Source organism: Cebus imitator, unplaced genomic scaffold (genome assembly GCF_001604975.1).
Source record: "Cebus imitator isolate Cc_AM_T3 unplaced genomic scaffold, Cebus_imitator-1.0 Scaffold31, whole genome shotgun sequence".
NCBI classification, from domain to species: Eukaryota; Metazoa; Chordata; class Mammalia; order Primates; family Cebidae; genus Cebus; species Cebus imitator.
Window position 1 is genome coordinate 3,519,489 of NW_016107346.1, and position 22,173 is coordinate 3,541,661.

At 38.4% G+C, this 22,173-nt stretch overlaps 1 protein-coding gene across 15 annotated transcripts in view; it reads right to left on the reverse strand.

Moving 5' to 3' along the window:
• Positions 1–22,173, reverse strand: part of PLCB4 (phospholipase C beta 4) — a 395,299-nt gene that overhangs the window by 72,105 nt on the left and 301,021 nt on the right. For all 15 annotated transcript variants that reach the window (XM_017523965.2, XM_037736898.1, XM_017523963.2 and 12 more), the window contains 7 exons: positions 17,969–18,077; positions 13,717–13,927; positions 12,242–12,335; positions 10,140–10,219; positions 9,483–9,567; positions 6,401–6,491; positions 4,458–4,553 (listed from right to left, as the gene is read on the reverse strand). In XM_017523965.2, coding sequence (XP_017379454.2) covers positions 4,458–4,553; positions 6,401–6,491; positions 9,483–9,567; positions 10,140–10,219; positions 12,242–12,335; positions 13,717–13,927; positions 17,969–18,077 — 766 coding nt within the window. The remainder of the gene's footprint in view (positions 1–4,457; positions 4,554–6,400; positions 6,492–9,482; positions 9,568–10,139; positions 10,220–12,241; positions 12,336–13,716; positions 13,928–17,968; positions 18,078–22,173) is intronic.

The following is a 22,173-nucleotide window of genomic DNA, read 5'->3' on the forward strand; positions in this document are numbered from 1 at the left end:
TTCAAAGTCTCAGGGCTCATTTGTCAGGTTCAGGTAGGAGGAGAAGTGGAAGTGGGGGCCAAATAAAACTGGTGTCCCTGGAGCATGGTCTAGTCAGTGAAAGAAAGCACACACACTGTGTTCACTGGTCCAGGAAAGTGGTAAGGGTGCCAGAATACGTCTTAAAATAATTGAATCCAGCATCTGCCTTTACTTATACTCTTAAAATAATCTAATCTAGCATCGGTCTTTATAAATGAGGAAACAGATGCAGAGATATGATTTGACTTGCCTGAAATCACAGAGCAAGATAATGGATCCACCTGTCTCCCGAATTCTTAGCACAATTCTTCCAGGACTAGGTTTCCATGACCTACAGTCTGTAACCAAGATTTTGAAACTTCTCATGTCACTATTAAATTTTCATTTCATTTACATCTAAACTGCCCATACAGATATAAACTAATTGAAGGCAAGGGGTGTGCCCCAAACAAGTGGTAGAGACTTAATAACTATTTTAATAGAATTGTATGAATACATGATCCCTTCCTGAGTGTGTGTGTGCGCACGGACATACCTATAACCACACACAATTTTGACATTCCCCACTGCTTGTCTCCTATCCTGGGAGCCATGTGTCCTGAATCTAAATCCAGCCTAACGCCTGAGCACCTGCTTTCACTGACTGAAAGCCTTTTCTATTTTCTACAGCCTCCGGGCAGGCCTTCCCTCTTCAACTATGCTTGATTTCCTCTTGCCTGCTGTGTTGATGTCTTTAAATTAGAGACTCTAGTCACATATGTATAGTAGATTCATACATTAGCACTAAGGTAATTATAGCCAATGGGTTGACCAGAACCAAAGCCACATATTACTAAGGCAACCTAAGAATCATACACATAACAGGTGTAACAGGAGCCTTGTGCCATTCAGGTGGATGATTCTGTCCTTAGGTACTTTCCTACTTGTATACTAAATAATCTGGTTATTTCTGTTAAAACTTAGCCAAAATCTCAAGTATATTTTGGAATAAAATGGGAATCACTAGAGGCAAATATTTTTCTGCCTGGAGGAATAATTAACAAATGTGTGTAGATGGTGGGAAAGTACCTTTAAGATTAATACATAAAGTCATACTAACGCTCATTTTAGATGACGTTGTGTGTTTAGGAAACATCACATCTTTGACTTTCATGAGTTATATTCTTTATCCTTTTAAAAAAAGTATTTTTGCGTATCTATGCTTTTAGCATATTCCTGTAAATTGAAAGGGCAGTACTATAAGGTATAAAAAGTCTTGACCTTGGAATCAGGTAACTCTGGGATTGAATCTCAGGGCCACTGCTTGCCAGCTGTGAGATCATGCACAAAATATGTTTCCCCTCTAAGCTTCAGTTCCCGCATCTGAAAAACTGGTGTAGGAATACCTATTTCATCAGGCTGTATAAAGATTAGATAAGGCTCTAATGTAAGCTGCCTGGCCCACTGGTTGGTACGATAGTAGTAGTTATTATTATTAACACTGTTTTCTTGTTAATTTATTCCATTATTTCTGGATTTTGTTTTACTGGATTATTGGATCAGTAATGCCTTAAATACTTTAATTACCATCTATGAAATTTAACTTAAATGAAAGGAACTGGTATTACTGAGTAGTCATCTTTTTTTACATCTTAGGAGTACTTTCTTGATTGTTTGAAATATATTTCTGTTGATATGTTTTTCTTAAATCTTGTTTAGGTTTGTTATTTGCAAAAATGTGAAAAAATATAGTAGGCATCATGGCTGACTATATTTTCCAAAGACAGCAGCCATAACATCCTCCCTCCTCTGTGCTCTTATACAACGTCACCTTGTCACTCACTCACCCCCTTGAACTTTGATGGGCTCTGAGACTGCTTTGATGAATAAAACATAGAGGAAGTGATACTGTGCAGCTTCTGCTTCCTGCCTCTTGGGACACTGGCTCTTAGATGTTCCATCCAGGGGACTTAGCCATTGTGTTGTGAGAAGTCCAAACCACAGAGAGAGGCCACAGGGGTACTATGGTCAGTAAGGCCCAGCTGTGCTCCCAGCATTCAGCCAGCATCCACTGCCAGCATGTGAACGAGCCATCCTGGATAACCCACCCAAGGGAAGCTGTCAGCCCCAGATGTCATCTGCCAACAAAAGCATGAGAAATCCAAGGGAGAACCACCAACCTGAGCCCAGATGACTCACAGAATTATGACGGAAAATAATAAGGTGTTGTTATAAGCTTCTAAATTTGGGAATGGTTTATTGCATAGGAACAAATGACCATAACAAGCATCAAATGAGTACTGTCAGGTATCTTTAGCTTTCTAGACCCTCCCTGCCATATGAAACGAATTAAAGTATAGTCATTACAACTATTCTCTGGGAGTAATGTCAAACCCATGGATTAGACAAGCAACTGAGTCACTTATAAAGTCTGTTCCACAGTCAGGAGTCTTTTAAGGCATCCTGAATAAGCTTAGTTAATTCTTCCAGCTTTTGGATGTTTAGCTCTATGTCTAACTTTCCTAAAAGAGAGAGCCCTCTCCACGGATCTGGGTGAAGAAAACTGAAAAGCTTCTGGTGTTCACCATTCTAAATGCCATTAAGAACATTCACAGTTTACGGGAAGAGGGAAAAATAACAATGTTCACAGGAGTTTGGAAAACTCCCATGGATGATTTCAGTAGAGGAAGTCACTGCAGAGGTGGTAGAAAGAGTAAGAGAACTAGAATTTGAAGAGCAGCCTAAACATGGGTTTGAATTGCTGCAATTTCTGAATTGCTGCAATTGCATGATGAAATAAACAGATGAGGAGTTGTTTCTTATGAATGAGCAAAGCAGGTGGTTTCTGAGGTGGAATCTACCACAGGTAAAGATACTGTGAACATTGTTAAAATGACAACAAGGAATTTAAAATATTACATAAACTTAGTGGAGAAAGCATCACAGCAGGGTTTGAGAGGATTGACTTCAATTTTGAAACAAGTTCCACTGTGGGTAAAGTGTCATCAAATAGCACTGCATGCTTCAGAGAAATCTTTAATGAAAGGAAGGGTCAATTGATACAGCAAACTTCACTGTTGTCTTATTTTTTAAAAAATTGCCACAGCCACACTAATCTTTGGCAACTACCTCCCTGATCACTCAAAGCAAGACCCTCCACTAGCAAAAACATTTCAATTTGATGCAGGTTTACAAAATTGTTACCTTTTTTAGCAATAGATATTTTAAAATTAAGTTATGTACATTTTTGGACATAATGCTATTATTGAACACTTACTAGCTTACAGTACAGTGTAAATGTAATTTCTATATCCACTGGGAAACAAAAATTCTTGTAAGTCACTTTTTTGCAATATTTACTTTATTGTTGTGGTCTAGAACTGAATCTGCAGTATTTCCAAGGTACGCCTCTATATAAATCCAAGGTATTGTGTAACCAATGCAAGTCTTAGTCATTCTGTTCATCAATTCTCATCACATGTAATGAACAAATAATTCTCTAAAATCATCCCCAAACTCTCAAATGGCCCATTTACAACTTAACATTATGATTGTTGCTATGTGATCAAAGTAAAAGAGAAGGTAATAGCACATATTGAAATATTTTAAGCAAGACTGCCTTCCTAAAATTATCTAGCAAAACAGAGATAATTCTGGTGAGCTGGTTAACTGTAGGAATTTGAACTTGAAATTTTAATACTGGCTTTGAATTTCTAATTCACTTTTTGCAGACAAACCAATCATTTGCCTCAGGGTCTCTTACATTCCTTGCCTATCTACTGTCATCATTAAACAAGACTGAAGTTCATGCTTTTGTCTATAGAAAGGGATTACAAAATGTTCTTTATATTCCTTCCTCTGCCTACTACAGCAAGTGCTTCAAGGATTCTCTGGCTATGAATTTCTGCTGAATAGCTGAATGACCAATAGGAAGGGAGATGACAAAGCTATTAATATTTAGTGGCTAGAAACAATTGGAAGTATTTGGCAAAATACTAAGAATACCAAAATATTATTATTAAGAATTAAAACAGCATTATTATATAAAAGGGTCTTCTGAAAGAAAATCCCGGTTTTCTTACCCATTTGTTTTTGAAACAAAGTCTCAGTTTGTTGTCCAGGCTGGAATGCAGTGGTGCGATTACAGCTTACTTCAGCCTTGAACTTCTGGGCTCAAGGGATCCTCCTGCCTCAGCCTCCCCAATAGCTGGGACTATAGACAAAAGCCATCATGCCTGGCTAATTTTTTTTAATTTTTTTGTAGAGATGGGGTCTCATTCCTAGAAAAATGTTGCCCACACTGGTCTTGAACTCTTGAGCTCAAGTAATCCTCCCACCTCAGCCTCCCCAAGTGCTGGGATAATGGACTTGAGCCACTGTGCCCAGCCTGTTTTTCTTATTTAAAAAGTATTTTTGAAGCATGTAACTTAAAAAAAAAAAAAAAGCAAACAGCTCACCACTTTCGATCTCCTCTTCATTATCATCCTCTAAGATGTTTGCTGGGGAGGCAGCTTCCCCAGCTTCCATCATGCTTCTCAAAGCTTCCAGCTGTTCTGTAAGCAAAAACATGCAAAGAGGTGGTGACGGATGCTAGGTAATGTACAAACCCTAGGCCTTGAGACCGACACTGAGAAGGAGGACACGAAAAGGCAGAGAAAATAGATTGTTCAGGCACCAATGCGCCACGTTCCTACAATTCAGCAGTGATCGCTCTCTCACCCATTCCTGGTGGTCTTGACCTTGTAAGAAACCTGCATCTACCACCTTATATACACAGGATGAAGAACTGCTGGGTGAAATGCCCAAAATTCTGGTCACCAGGTTTGAGAGGAGTTTCAGTCTTTGTGAAGGATTTAAGGCTAGATAACAAAAGCCCATAATTGGGAGAATCTGGCACAGACCAAGGTTTATGAACAGTCATGGGGAACTGACAGAAAACAGAAAAACAGGTCGGCAGTGAAACTTCAGGAAAAAATATTTGCAACTGATTTAACTAGGATTATATCCTACTAGGCAAAATAAGATTAATATTCTTCTTAGAAGTCAGAAAGATAAACAAAATAATAAAAATGGGAAAGCATGTAGGGACAAACCACAAATAATAATATGCAAAAAACTAGTTATTAAAGACATACAAATAAAAAAAACCCTAAGGTACCCTTTTTTTTTTTTTCCTATGAGTTGGACACACATTTAAAAATGGGCAACAGGCAGCACTAAGGATATTGGTGGGAAACAGGCACTCTCATATATGACTGGTGAAAGTCTAAGCTGGTACAACTTCCCTAAAAGAAAGCATAACAAACTGTATCACAATATAAAATATGTATATGCTTTGGGCTGCATAACTCTAATTGCACCAATTGATTCCAAGGAGAGGGTTGCACAAACATACAAAATAACATTCAAGCTTGTTTATATCAGTGAAAAATCCATCAACTTGGGACTGGTTAAATCATGCTATAATAAGTGCATACAATTCTATGTAATACATATTAAATTTTGTATAGTGTTTCATACATTAGGATTAAAGTTAATGTGTAGATTTATATCCTGCAAATGCAAGTATACTTAATTGGTTATGTTTTAAAAATTAAAAATCAATATAGTTAATATAATCTCAGTTATGTTAATAATGTGGGTCTACATCTAAGCATGTACATTACATACGTGTATCTATAATATATGAATATGTGTATAATACATGTTAGTGCTTTTTTACATTTTTCACTGTCTTGATTTTTCTATGGCATTATTGCTTTTGTGATAAAAATAAACTGTCATTAAGATACTTTAAAAATTTTCATTTAGAATACTTGGGGGAAAATGCAGTGCAATCATGAATATTTGATACTATTAATTCAGTGAACTAAGATATACTCTGAAAGAAAATATTTTCAAGGAAAACATCCTGGGAGAATAAGAGAAAACATGTCTATGTAAAATCATTTGTCTCTCGATCTCTCTATTCACACATATACACAGTCACACATTCTCATATGTGTCTAGTATCCCCAGATATGTATGGAGCACAGGGGCAAACTGACAAGGAAAATTTTTGAGGACTTTAGAGTGTATAAAATCATAAAATGCTGGTTCCTTATATCTTGAGAAATTCTAAAATGTGTCTTCTACTTTCCTCTCAATTTTCCTTGGGCCCCCTCCAAATTCTGGCATATGAATTTATAAATATGCTTTTCCCACTGCATGAATTAATTGATGCCGAAATTAGACTTAAATTGAAATGTGGCAACCTTGCTCTGAAAAGTACCTGTAACATCAACCCTACACCCTTCCCCCCAAAATCAGTGGTTTTAAAATAACTTTAATTCTAAACAGCTGAAATGTCCACATATATTATGTAGTATGCTTCCATTATATATGTGTGTATTTCACTTACTTTTTTCAACTTCAGGTTTCAGCCGCTTGTTTTTTATGAGTATTTTTCTTTTGAGGTCATTGGGGGATGGCAAAGGCCTGCCTGGTTCGAGCTAGAGAGAAACAGGAAGAGCTGAATTAAGGAAGGGCTGTGCTTCTCTATTCTCCTTCCCAGCCCAGGAGGAGCCTAGGAGGCCTGGGAGTGATGCAACCCAACACCCACTAGATGGCAGGCAGCACAGCCTTCCGTTTTCATTTCCCAAATTAGCACACCCATTCAACTTTCCCTTAAACTAGCGCTGCAAACTTGAAATCCACATAGTTTCCAGAGGTGTTGCAGAGCTGCTCCAATCTCCCCAGTGGAGCAGGGGAATGGCCAGGGATATGCGGGGGAGGGGTTCCTGCTCCCTTGAAGGCCTTGCACCTTTTAAGTATCTGGTAAAGTTCAAGGGACAATTGTGACAGCTGGGGCCAGAACTGGCTTTCCCAAGTGAGAGGACCCCCCAGGTGTCAGGCTGTACAGTAAGCCTAACTGCTTAGTAGGCTGACCCAACCCTCAACACTTGACATTGTGGTTTTGTGGGTTTGATAAGAGAATCAAGAAGGGAGTTGTTCCAATTACTGGAATCTAAACTTGACTATAGCATCATTTGCTTAGATGTATATCTGCAAAGGTGGTGTCCCTGTATACTACCACTTCTGATCTACATGGTTCTGTAGCATACAGGGACACCTCCTCTGCAGATAGTCATCCAACTAGACAGTCGTCCACTCTCCATTCCTCTACCCATCTCTATATATACTCACCCACATACCCTTCCACCCATCCATTCATTTTCAAAACTTGCTTTTACACTGCTTATTATATGTAAGGCACTGCCCATTTATAAGTCTGTCTTGCCTCAAATAAAACTGTTTGTTGAAATGCTGTTTCCTTCCAGCAGCCTGGTATAACTGGCCGATTCCACAGTGATCTCTCTTGTAACAGGACACCTCCAACAAATAACGCATCGCAGGCCATCGTCTTTTCTAGTTATGTGTTCACATTCGTGTCTTGCTCCTACTCCCAAGGTTGAAAGCTCTTTAGCTCCAGGAGCAGGTCTTATTCCCATTTATGTTACCTATGCTTCCCAAACCACCTGTCCTGTATTCAAAAGAGAATTGGGTCTGGAGGGAGGGAACATAAGGCCTATTCATGCTGACTTCTTAGAACTAACTCAAATGGAAACATTTAGGCTATGACAGGAAATATCCTCTCCATTTACATAGGATGTACACCGAGTAAATGACTTTGTAACTTAACTTTATCCTATTCATTAACATAGGGTGGACACCAACTAACCAATGGAAACCTCTAGAGGGTATTTAAATCTCAGAAAATACTGTAACGGGGCTCTTGAGTCCCTATGCTTGGGCTGCTCCCACCCCATGGAGTGTACTTTCATTTTCAATAAATCTCTGCTTTTGTTGTTTCATTCTTTCCTTGCTTTGTGCATTGTGCCCAGTTTTTTGTTTAAAATGCCAAGAACCTGGACACCTTTCAACTGGTAACAGTATATGCACATCACTTCACTAAGAATATAGTGATCTCTCTACAAAAGCAATCCCCTTAACCTAATTAGGAAAATAAATAGAGGGCCTAGGTAAAAACAAATAAAATAAATCAGAGCTGTTCCTTAGATTGGGTTCCCTTAGAATCAGCCTCAGAGACAAGAATTATTAAACCAGGTAGTCTACTTTGGAGGAAACTCCAAAGAGGTGTAGGAAAGTGAGTAAAAGAAGACAGGCAGCCCATCAAGGGTGTGTTACCGAGCAACTTATCACTGCAGCCAGCTGGAGTGTGATCCTGCTGGGAAACCCTGGAAGGCAGCGAAGAGCAGGTGCTCAGGGTCATCCCACCTCGGAGGGAGGGAGCATGGAGTGGGGGTGGTAATACTCTGGCCTGCTGGTCTATCTTTCATGTGTGGCAGAGCAGGCTCCAGTGACCAAAGCTCACTCTTAGGCAAAAGGCTACGGATGTTAACAGTGGAAAGTCAGGCCGGTGTGCCGGGAAACAGAAGGCACTGCAAGGATATGGGCAGGTCTCCTGCGGCAACTGCTTCTGCAGGTTCAAGAGAAAATGGAAGGTGGGGGCGGGGCCAGGATACAGTTATCCTTGTTTCCTATATATTTTTTTAATACACTTCTAAAAAGAACCTCATTGTTAAAGCATGCAAAGTGTTTACATGTAGCACAAAGCACCTTCCTGCTGTCATTTGCTGTGATGTTCTTCTGCCTCTACCTCATGCTACCTGATTGGGGCCCATCAGGCGCTGCTTGTCAATAGCAGGGCATTCTACCTTGATTTCCTTGGCTGTCTTGGTGCTCATAACGTCTTGCGACTGTGAAGCTTAATCTCTTGGAGATCATGGATCCTTATAAAAATGTGATTAACTCTCTACAATGAGTATATTCAAAAAAATTGCATGCAATTAAAATGAATTCATAGACCTCATAAGGCCTATCTATGGAGCACAGGTTAATGTCCTTTGCTTTATGAAAGAATTAGTAGGTATAAAACGAAGTTCAAAGTATGTGTAACATTGCCCAACTGTGTATTCTGGACTTAGGAACGTGTGCTTCAGGATGGCTTGACATCGATTCGGGGCACTTTCCATATCACCAGGCTCCCATGGGTTCTGAATCCTGGGTGCACACTCAGTTCACCGGGGGGGGCTTTTGAAACACCATGCTCAGGCCTGGCCCTGCATCAATTAAGTCAGTCTCTGAGTGGGGCCCTGGCACAGGTGTTTCTAACAGTTTTGCAGGTGATTCTAACATGTAACTGAAGTTGAGAACAAGTGACCTCAATCTGGACTCGGCCTGGGTGCTTTATGAAATTTGAATACTGAGATCTGAAAAACCATAAGGCCCAAAGATCCTTCAAATTAAATTGAACCAGATGTTTATTTACATCCCTCTGAAGCACGATGTAAGCTTTCTGTACCAAAAAAGTTAAATAAATATGAAGATCTTTAGCATTAGTCCTCCAGTACTACTTGATCCTTCAGAAATTTAAAACAAATCCATTCATGCTGGAAATATGGTTTGCTAAAAATACATACTGGATGTGATTCAAGTGCTTGTTTCAGCAGGAGATCCCCAAATAGATCTTCGCAATATTTGGACATCTTGTACTGTTGATATTTGCTGGAGAAAAAAAAGTGGCATTTGTAAATGTGAACACCCATTAGCCATCCAAGAGTAAGAAACACCCATTCCTAGGCAATTAAAGATTCTCACTCGGCATCATGCATGATTGTCCTCTTAATGCTAATGTGAGATGTACCACAAACTTTAACTGGTTTAACTGGTATAATTTTAAAAGAAGGAGAAAGAGAGTCTGTTCCAAAACAAAGAGCTGGAAAGAAGAATAAAAAATGTCTTTCAAGTTAATCAAATCTGACTTCAAATACACTGCCAAATCTTCCAACTCAGTGGAACTTTAAGGTGTCCCAATCTCTGAGCTTTTGTTCGGAACAAGTATTTCTAAAACACATTAAAATGATTTGGTTTGGGGGAGAAAGGGTGGCTTTGCTTTTGTTTTCCTTTTCTTGTTGTTTTTTGCTTTGCATAAGAGTAGGTATCCTTGCAGGATGATTATTTGAGCTTAGTACTTCACAAAACTATTCAGCTATTTAAAAAGATGTAGAGCAGGAGTGGGCATTAGCGATTAGGAAACAAGACCGCATAGAGACTTGCAGCAGAATGGATCATTGTACCTGCAGTGATTTTCAAAGGAGAGAATTACAGGATATTCTGATGTGACAAACGCAGTTTCCTTGATGGCTTGAATTACATCCTTTAAAGACAAAAAAATGCTAATAAGAAAAGAGCAACAAAATTAAGGCACCTAAAACTATTCAGAAACTATTATTTTCGTCTTTCAGAAAGTCAATTCTAGCAATTCAGACCTGGAGCATCCATCTACCTTGATACCTCTACAAGTTGAGTCTCCTGTAGTTACAGCCAGGTGCAGTTAATGGCTAATGACAATTTTTTAAAGCTATATTTTACTTCTCCAGCATTATGGTGCTATTAATGTACAAAAGATTTCACCTAAATGGCATGTCAGTTTCTTGCTTGTTAATCTGCCATGCCAGGAGTTCAGAGTCCACCTTTCTCCTTTGGGAGCGGGTGATCTCTCGCACGGAGGTTTTCACTCCAGACTACCGTATGACTCCTCCCCACCTAGTGCAGAAAAGTGTGGACAGTAACCTAAGGATTGTTGGAGGCTTTTACTGACTTTCCTATGTGTTTGGAAATCAGTCCTGGGCTATATTTCATTAACTTGATATAGATCTCTGTGCACTAATGTGACATTTGCAGTATCCCTTTTTTCCTACTGGCCTGGTGAAAAGGTCATTGGGGAATGGGTTCTAGTTGGTCAAGCAACATGTAAGTAAAAGAGAGAACTGTTCTGGACCCCTCATCTATAACACAGAGCTTAATTACAGAAAGCAACATTTGAAGGAGCTGAACATAATCTTCCCTTTCATTATTCTCCATGAAATAGGAGAGGCATTAGATGGTTGGCCCCGTCTCTGCTTAGCTTTAGAAAGGCTTCAAACCAGCACTTCTACAATAAGACCATCATATTCGGTAAAAATCCCCAAATTCTTGCTGGTTTGTAGCTAATTAAAGGAAAAATCTCATCATTCAGTTAATCAGAAAGATATTTCACAATAATTATGTAGGCAAATCCATTTGAAATGATAAAGCCCAAGTTTAGATAATCTTGAAATATTTTATTGAGACATTCCTTATGGCTGAGGTAGTCATTTAGTTATTCTTCCAGGATGTGCAAATTCATGGCTTCCCACTTGAATATACTCTTGGTACTTATCAGGAAGAATAATCTTGAATTCATTGCTGGTCAAAACTCTCCAACATCCTGGCTAAGAGAAATGCTATGCATAGTATTTAGGCATCTGTGGTTTTTGTTTTGTTTCATTTTTTGGAGACAGTCTCGTTCTGTTGCTGAGGCTGGAGAGCAATAGCATGATCTGGGCTTACTGCAACCTCTGCCTCCCAGGTCCAAGAGACTGTCCTGCCTCAGCTTCTCAAGTAGTTGGGATGACAGATGCATGCTACCAGGCCTGGCTAATTTTTATATTTTTAGTAGAGACAGGGTTTCATCATGTTGGCCAGGCTGGTCTCGATCTCCTGACCTCAAGTGATCTACTTGCCACCGCCTCATAAAGTGTTAGGATTACAGGTGTGAGCCACCGCCCCCAGCGGAATCTGTGTTTTTGAAAATACCCATGGTGATGTTTCACATGTAAGTGGAGTTGAGAACCGCTGCTCCTAGTGCTATAATATCTATCCTGAGTTACACCAAACTGACAGGCAGCTGTACTTGACATTTGTCAGCTACAGAATCTCATTTTTTTTAAACTTGTCTAACCTCATTATCTTATTCTCTTATTCTTATAGGCCCTATTTACAGTCTATTTTATTCTCTGTGTTCTATTTATCTTTTTATGCCACCTTGAAGTCCTTTAGGAATAATGAAAAATGAATAAGCAAATAAGTAGATAACAAAAGGAGAGGCAAGTAAAGTAAAACTAGGTGAGTAAAACTAGGTAAACACTGCCAGAGAAACCTTGTTGCATAATACAGTCACCATTTGAAAGCAGGAACAGTATCATTAAGGGGACATTAAGTGGAAAAGATCTTTGTCTTGACTTTTTCAGCAAGACTGAAAGAAGGGAAATGAAGGTACAATTCTTGAGAAAATGAATCATTTGTTTTCTCTTCTCCATCTCCCTATTTCCTGCATTTTCACAGAGTTTGAAGAAGTCTGTGTAATTTTAAAAGTTACCTTAAAAAGGATATCTGTACACATTGCTTTTCCATGAGTTATTATTGGTTCTTGGTCTTCACCTTTTCCATCCCAGCAGTCAAGTTCAACACATCTAGGGACATAATTAAGTTACAATATTGAAACTACAATAAAATAGTATGTATACAAATTTTTAAAAAGACATCAAAATCTGTTTTTTTTTTCTTACAGAACAGAAAATTGAATAAATTAAGTAACATGATTATTTCATGGCATATATAGGTTAAAACCACATTATGCTTCTCATCAGGTTGGTATTATCATAAAGGGATTGTCTGAGTGAGATTAAGAGATTTAAGAAATGCAATAAGCATCATAGTTCTGGATGAAATCCTACTTGTGACAAAGCTGCAATAAAGGACACTTTGAAGGCTGGGCATGGTGGCTCATGCCTGTAATCCTAGCACTTTGGGAGGCCAAAGTGGGCGGAGTTGGAGACCAGCCTGGTCAACATGGTGAAACCCCGTCTCTACTAAAAATACAAAAATTAGCCAGGTGTGATGGCATGTGTCTGTAATGCCAGGTATTTGGGAGGGTGAGGCCTGAGAATCGCTTGAACTCAGGAGGGGAGGTTGCAGTGAGCCGTTATCATGCCACTGCACCCCAGCCTGGGCAACAGAGTAAGACAACATCTCAATTTTTTAAAAAAAAAGACAATTGGGAAACAACTGGGAAAATATGAATGTGGACTGGGTTTTACATGACATTACAATTACTTTTAAGTTTGATAGGCTGGATGATGTTACTTTGGCCATATCAGGAAGTGTTTAGTGATTCATACTCAAGTATTCAGAGAAAGCATGTGAATGGAAGTAGTGACATACTTAATTTCTTTTAACATATCTCCATATACAAAAAAGTGACTTAAAAACAAAAAGTATTGTTTAATTGATAACCAAGAAAAAAATCATAATGTAACTACATTTCTTATTTTTCACTTTCATCATTTTTCCCATTCTTTAAAGCTCAAATATTTTGCCAGTTTCTGTAAAACAAAAACCATTTTCAATAATTTCTAATGTCAGAGAACTAAATTTTTGAATTTTTACATCAAATAAAGCTAGTTTACAAGTGCCCTTTAATCAATAGTCAGTTAGCTCAATTGGTTAGAGCATGGTGTTAATAACAAGTACCTATAATCAACAAAAAAACTCAGCATGCCCTCTTACAATATGCATGTTTTCTTTTTTTGTGGTTTTGGGAGTCATATTTTAAATTTGCAGTAAAGGAAAGTCTTTTTTACAGTAAAGAAAAGTCTTTTGGATGACTGTAGATTTTTCTGGAAGGAATACTGTCCTTCTTTTCTCAAGGTTAAATGACCATGATAATCCATTAAAGGGTATAAACAAATGTCCTTTTCATCCTAATTACTATTTCCTACTTTTTCAGAGAAAAGTAAATTAAAATGAAGAGCATCATACATGAAAAACAAATTGCTATCTTGAATTCCTCACCTGCAACCAGCCAGGAGAACCTGTCTGTACATTTCTACTGAAGACTTCCCGCCGAACTGTCTGCCAGTGAGATAAGTGTTATGGGAAGAACTGATGAAGTAGTGAGCCAGAGGGTGGTCCATTTCTTGGTAAAGTTCTAAACGATCTAGGAAGACTGGGGCATTTTCATCTGACATCAGATATCTGCAAAACCCATCACTTGATATAAGGCCTAGGGAAAAAAGAACATCTTAGTAGCACTTGTAGCTCTGAAGATGCACATCTCTTGTTTCATTTGTGGAAGCTGAGGCAGCTTAAATTAGAAGAGTAAAAACTTTTTCATAGTCTCTTTCCCAAGGAACTTCATCTGTCAGAACTTGAATGAAATAAGAGAGTTACATATTGTAAATAACATAATGAATTCCATGAACAGGTGGCATTCTGCTTTTACATCCACATGGCAGATATACATGGTCCCTCAAGTTCAGAAACACAGCACAGGGAGCTATGACCAGGGGTCTGGGGGACCCATATCAAGTTCTGCTCCTGCCACTCACTCCTTTGTCTCCTGGATCTCAGCTTCTCCTTCTATCAATTGGAGAAAAATACTGGCCCCGGCTGACTTCCAAGATCATCATAATGGGAAATGAGAATAGATATGAGAGGTGATCTTTAAAAATGGAAAATGTATTAATTGTAAGACGTTGTTCTCACTGAATTGGAAAAGGGATTTTTCTTAGAGATGATGGCACCTCTGAATTTAAACAATTCAGTTTTTAATTTTATCTAAAAGTCAGGATATGGGACTTGTGAGAAGAGTATATAGTGGTCATTGAGATGTGGCCCCAAAAGCTACCCTGCATTTCAATCACACCTTTCTGACACGGGGTAGGGCTCATGTGGTAACTACAGGAGCAACAATCAATATTTATGCAACTTACAAATGATTGATGCATTGACAACCTCGGCTTTTTGTTTTACTTAAGCCCTTGCAAGTTATGAACTGATCTCAAGCTTAGAGAAGTGTATAGATGATAGCATAATGAACAGCCACGGGCCTATACCAGTGTGGTCAGATCTCAACATTTTGCCTTATCTGATTTACATTTCTCATTATTTGATTTACATTTAAAATAATACATAATTCCTGATGCCACTGCAGCATCCTGTGTCCCCACCTCACTTCTGTTCCATACCAGATAGATAATCACTATCCTAGTTTTGGTGTTTATCCCCAAAATGGTTTTGCAACTTTATTACATATGCATTTACCCAAACAACAGGTAGTTTGGACTGTTTACAATTTTATGTGAAAGCTATCATACTGTGTGGATTTGCAACTTGCTATTTTTATCTTTATATACCAGTTATATGGGTAGATCTTATTAACTGATTTTCACTGAAGGTACAGAAGTCCATATATGAATATGTCATAATTTATTATCCATTATTTGGTTGATGGATAGTTAGGTCATCTCTAATTATCAACAAAAGTAGAAATTTATACAGCTCTCTCCTTGGGCACCTTCATTGATTATAAAGAGCAAGTACTTTTAGAAGTACCAGGATAGATGCAGTGATAGAAGAAAGAGGTAGGCCCTGCCTTCATGAAATTTTCATATTATGAGTGACAGAAACAAATAAGTAAATAAATAAATATAATGTCAAAGAAGTACTAGAAGGACAGAGAAAGCTGGAAGGAAGGTGATAAAGAATGACAGGATGCTGTGTTAAATATGTGGCCAGTGAAAGCCCTTCTGAGGGCATGTGCACATGTGAGGAGCAAGCCACACGCACACCCAGGAAGCACCAGTCCAGGCAGAAGGATCAGCAAGTGCAAATTCCTTGATGCAGGTGTGTGCATGCCAACATCATTGATGACAGCAAGACAGAGCAAGTGAACAAGGAAGAATGTAGCTTGAAGTGAGGTTGGAGATGGAGCTAAAGGCTACATCAGTTGGGCTTTAGTTCTCACTCAGTATTTTAGATCTTATTCTAAGTGTGTTAGGAAGCCTTTGGAGGGTTTTGAAGAGTGGAATAACATGACTAGATTTGGTTTTAAAAGGTTTAGTATGGCTGCTGTGTGAAGCATAAATTGGATGTACCGAGTAGGGAGGAGAAGGCATTGCCCGGAGAGGGATGAGGGAAGCTTGGATAGTCAGTAAGGCCGGAGATGGTGAGAAGTGATTCATTTAGGATTTCTTCTGAGGTTGGATCTTACAGGTTTTGCAAAAGAATCAGATATGATGTGAAAGAATGAAACAAGTCCAAGATGAGTCCAAGGGTTTTGACTGGGTAAATAATGGTACTATTTTATATGCTTGGAAAGGAACAGGTCCAGGGGTAGGAAGAAGCAAAATATGTTGTATATATGTACATTGGAAATGCCCATTCAACATCAAAATGGAGAGTCCTACTACAGGTCTGTAGTGTAAGCTGGAGGTTAGGACTGGAGAGCTGAAAAGAAGAAATGTAAAGCTATTGGCTTGGATGAGCTCAGGTACTGAGTGAGTACAGATGTAGCGGAGATCTGAGAGCTATGCCGCTCTGACATCCAGAGTTTGGGAAATATACGAGAGACTCTAGGATACATATATAGAGGTAGAAATGCTGGGCTGTATCAGAGGCATATTTTTCACTTCATAAACTATTGCCAAAATATTCCCCAAGGTGGTTGTACCAATGTAGGGTCTTACCAGAAGTTTACAAGAATGGCTTTGTGCCGCATTCTCACCCACACTTGAAAATGACAGACTTTAAAATTTTCATCGCTTGTGAAATGGTCAAGCTACACTTTTCAAATGTGTGTCAATGGTCACTTCACAGACCTTTAAAACTTAGAAGGAATTTGGAAATAAACAAGGACACACCTCAATCATGACATTAATCACACTGCCAAGGAATTGTGGAATCATTTGCCTTCCCCCTTAAACAGATGGCAACTGCCTTCAAGGCTGGGGACCTTTCTTACTGTTTTGAATTCCTAGCACCTGGTACAGTGCTTGGCACCCAGTCAGCCCTCTACAAACTTCAAGGAATGAAGGAAGGGAAGGGAAATACTAGCCAAATTACTGCATGAGCCCCATCACCTTACAAGCAGGGAAACTGAGGCCCAGGAGACTAGTTCCTAGCTAAAGGTCATACGGAAGTGACAAGAATCATATCACCTCCTGCCACTGCGAAGTGTTAGATTTTCTATCAAGTTGTACCTCCCTTTGTTGTAATCATAAGCAATGTGAAATAAATTATAATATTCCGAATACTGACAGAGGGGGAAGGAATGAAGCAGTCTTGCTTAAAATAGTTATCTTTATCCATAGCAGAAAGTGTAAATGTACAACTACAACCAAAGAGAAAACTACTGGGCTTGGAAGAATATCAGGGGTGAAATTGCAGAGTATAAAGGGCCAGGCATATCTATAAAGAGGGTCCAGATAACCTATAGAACATTCAGCCACAGTCACTGGCATTAGATACAAAGAAACAAGCATGTTCTAAAAAGGAGGAAACTGAGGTCTTGAGGTTCATGGACATATGGGACAGATGGAACATGAACTTTCATCTCTGTACATTCTCCACTGAGACATAAGGCCAAAGGCTCTAGCTGAGGTACCCTCAGCTCTGCCTTCCATATTCCGTAGGCGTTTCTTACTGCTGTGGGATCGATTTTAAAATTTCTCCCCATGCCTTTCCTTTGACAAATATTTGAGTGAACAACCCTTTGTTTCCAAAGTTTCTTTGAAAGTGACAAAGGTCCAGAAACACCAGCAATTAACTAAAGTGATTCCTCACCATTTAATTTCATATCAATTATATTTATCTTTTATACCAAAGGTCAAATGAGGGGTGAGAGGGCACATCAAATCACGTATTAAATTTATTTGGCTTGGCAAAACAAAAGAGAGAAAAAGAGAAGGTATAAGCTTTTATATGACAAATTATTTTCAAAGATTGCAAGTAGAGACTGTATTGGTTGTTTTTATATTTCAAGCAATATGCAATACTAAAACCTAAAATAAAAAAGTACATGGGGAAAATCACAATAATGTATTTAATAATACAATACATTTAACAGTATACTTTGGTCAGCATTGACTAATACTGATAAAAGGTAAAATTTATACAAACTTAAGAGCAAGAAAAGAAAATCAGTCATCAATCCATGGCTCTAGGAAGTTCCAAAGCATTTACAAATACCTTTAAAAAATCAAGACATTAAAAGCTGCATAATTTCTTGTTTTAAAGAAAAAAATCATTTTTTCATGTTTATTACCTTTTTTCTTCAAATCTTCATCAGGCTCATACATCTCAATGATCTGCATTGCCCTTTTGGCATCATAAAATGGAAATAAAATTTCATTCAATCGAGGATCTCGTTGGTGCTATGATAAGAAAATAACTCCATTTAGGTTGATATTTCTTGGCCTTGAGGCATTAGGCATTTAATACTAAGTTTATTATTTCTAAACAAAATGTATCTAGACTATCATGTTTATAATTACAAAGATAGGACTTCACTGCCTTCCTGCCTTTCTCCTTAAAATATACTTCCAAAAGTCCAAATTTGGGAGTACTTTTGGGTTACTCTCCCGGAACTAGAGAGAGACAGAATACATTTTTCCCTTTCAAAGTTGAAGGATACATAATACAATGTGCATGTCAATTGTACTGTCTTCCAGTTTCCACACAACAGGGAAGACATTTGGCATAAATGTCTATAAAAATTAAGGCGAAAATATTTTTAAAAAGCAAACACCAGCTGCCAAAAATAGTTCAAATAAATAAATAGATAATATACTAATTTAAGTGCTCCCCCCAAAACCCCAAAAGCAATAACAACAAAAACCCTAACGTTAGACAGGCAAATATCTCATTTTCATTGCAGCTTTCTATATTAATCCATGATTTCTTGTGCACTAAACAAATTTCATTTTCTTAAGTAACTATTTTTTTCAAAATGAACCAATTGTAATGATGAAAATTAATCAGCACAAGGATATTTACAGGCTATAAACAATATAGAATTCTCTGGGCAGAGTCTCATGAATGATTATGGGACTTAAGAGGTTGTTGACATTATTTTTTTCAAATCGACACCTAAGGAGACCCTGCTATGACATGAGACACCAGGAACAATGCTGTCTCTGCAGTGATGTCATCCTGACTTCATGGCAATGATGAAAAATCTAATTTGCTAACTGACTCAGCTCTAATTGTGTGTGTGTGTGTGTATGTGTGTCTCCCTCACTCTTCACTAAGGATTAGAGGACTGCACTGTATCTCTAGTCATCCTTTACATAAATAAATAAGTGAATAAGTAAAGCAAACTTCAATGGAATAGTGACAGGTAAGCAGATGTGAGCAAAACCTGGTCAATAAATAGGATCTTGGTGACAACTCTTTACCCAAATATATGCACAGGCTGAAAAATATTGTTGGAAAGGTATTTACAAAGCAATTGTTTAAAGTTCATATGGATTTCCCTTCCCTATTAGTCTTAGAATGGGCATTGGAAAAGTGAGTTATACACAGAATGAATGCCTTTGGCCAACAGAGCACTTGGATGTCATTTCCTCATGCATATGAGTCCCAGCCTTTTCTGGTTCCCCTTTCTCCCCTACTGAGTTAAGAGCATTAACTCATAAGGAATCAATTTCAAATTTTGTCAGTTTATCCCAATGAAGCATGCTTCTGTTGTAATCTAAGAAATTATGGCTCACAACAGCTCACATCCATGCATATGCTGGAGCAGAAACTGTTATGTTAACAGCAGGCATTGAGGCCCCAATAACAAAAGTCATGGGATATGCAGAGAAAGAGGATTGTATGTTGGACCACGGAATGCCAGGCAAGGAAAGTCATGCTACACCTTGTTTAGGAAATCGATGCCATCATGCAATGGAGCCCACTATTCTAGGAAACAAGGCGCTCCATCCCTCTGGTGAGAACGCATTGTTTTAAGAACAAACAAGCTGACAACAACAAAAGAAACCATCTTTCTAGGCACATCCCTTTTTAACATCTCCATAAATAATATTATGGAAGAAGATGGGTAACTTCAGCACTGTTATGTTCACAGTTGGCCACTTAATTTCTCTTTCTTATTAAAATTAAGTTTTTTGATTAAAAAATAAGTTTGTTGGTAAATACTTGAACTCATGGAGATGGGGCAAATCCATATGAATTGAAAAATGAGAAACAAAAGGGATTCAGCTACAGGAGAGAGAAGAGATAAAATTAGGAAAGGAGAGGGAACTCAGACATTTTTGTGCATTTTAAAATATACACACATGTGTGTATTCTGGCAAGGTACTGCCTGAAGTGTGATCTGTGGATGGCAGCATCAGCCTCATCAACACCTGGCAACTTGCTAGAAATGCAGATTCTCAGGTCCCTCCCTAGATCTACTGAATCTACTGATCCTGAGGTGGAACCCATTAATCTGTGTTTTCAATAAGACTTCTGAGTAATTCTGATGTGCTCAAGTATAAGAATCACTTTACCTAACATGTAAAGGTATGCATTTTAACATGTTTGAACATCAGTAAAAAGAATAGTACCTAAGTCCCACAAGGACAGAAGAATGTTCAGTGTTTCAGATGTCCTCCCAATTAAACCCTATTAAAATGTAGACAGAGGGTATGGCATTCATTAGACCATTCTGCCTATGGGAAGCCAAAGTCAGGAAAGCCAGCTCCCAAAATGGATGTATCATAATCCCCTATTCTGAAAATTACATTCGCAGCAAATAAGCATGAAGCATAGACAATGTGAAATTTCATTTGTCTTTGCTTCTGCTCCACTAGATAACAATCTTCAGCTCTCTTTAAAATCTTCATGCTTCTAAAAGGTAACATAAAGCAATCTGAGTAATCCAAAGGCAAGGAAACAAGTGTAAGATTTGTATTAGAGACAGAAAAGTATCATTTTCATATGAAAAAACAAGAAGAGAAGGGTCATTTCCAGCTGATCTCACAGTAGTAAGGCTGTAGTGGAGTTCCACACAGACACAAGCACAGTGAGGTGAATGCTTCACATCTCTGAGGAACCATCAGTTTTCAGTCAGGATTTGGGAAAGCAATGTACTCAGCTTATTCACCCCACGGTATACAGTGCTTTGTAAAATGAGATTCTTAAAAAAAAAAAATAGGTGACAGAACTGTGTTCAAGTAAGTAAGGAAGAGATAAACAGAGCTCCACTATTATGTCTTCACTGGTACTGAGAGGAGACATCATTTGGCTTCAATCCAAGTAGCACTGGGAGAGATGAGTGTTGACATAAATAATATTTTTAAAATATAAAAGGAATAATTGGCAATGAGAAGCTTACTCATAAGACTAAATATCCTCATTCTCTCTCTTTGCCTGTGCATTAAAGCATAAAGATCTTGTAAAAGGAAAGAGATCATGGGTCCTTTTAAAATATTCTTTCAACTGCACAAAGAAACACGTCAAGTTGAGTCCTGATATGATCCTATGATATGTGTGAGGTGGGGGAAGATTACAGGCAACAAGAAAGTAAATCTACTTCTTGATTCCTGTGGTCTAAGACCTTTTTCCTCTCTTCCTTATTCTGATCTCTCTCTAGTGCCCTCCACCCATCTCCCAATTCTGCAGGACCCTAGTTATCATCTTTTCAAGAAGTCAAACAGAGAATGAAGGTAACATTAAAAATCGATTTTGCTTCTCATTAGGAATACTGAGAGGGGATGTAAAACTAACCAAAGCCAAGAGATTTTAACTAGTCTTGCCACATACAAGCAATTGAGCTAGTAGTAATGTCACACCATGTGGCAGCTCACATTAAGTGCCTCTGCTATCCCTCCTGGACTCTAGTTTGGTATTTTCATGATACAGACAAAGAAGAGTTCCCTCAGTCCACCAGATGAGACTAAGAGGCATAGATGTGGCAAAAATTTTAGCTCTGAGTGGTGGATTTCTATGGCTACATTCTTAATGGAGAATAACAGAAAGTATATGTGGCTCTCGTATTCTTCCCACTCACACTAAACATTCCAAGGAGGAATCCAGTAATCCACTAGGACAGTGATTTACAAACTTGAACGTGCAGATAAATCACCCAGATATCTTGTTAAATTTAGACTCTGACTCAGCAGGTCTGGGTGGGACCTGAGACTCTGCATTTCTAATAAGCTCCCAAGCAGTACCAATGCTTCTGGTTCATGGATCACATTCTGGGGAGCAACGAACAAGGAGATACTGAGAAGCCAATGAGGAGTCAGGTCTAAAGCTACTACTGAAAAGCTAGTTAGCGTTGATTGCATGGAAAGGTAGGAGGTTACATCCTACAGGGTGACCAAGGCAGAGAATGAACTATAGTCTCTCCTCTCTTTGCAGCACCCTGAAGATACACATTACTATATGAATAAAAACTTTCACAGAAAGAGTAAAGAGATTTACGATCTGGAAGACGGTAGGAGCCAGCATGCCTTTCGCTAATATAATAAGATTTTTGTT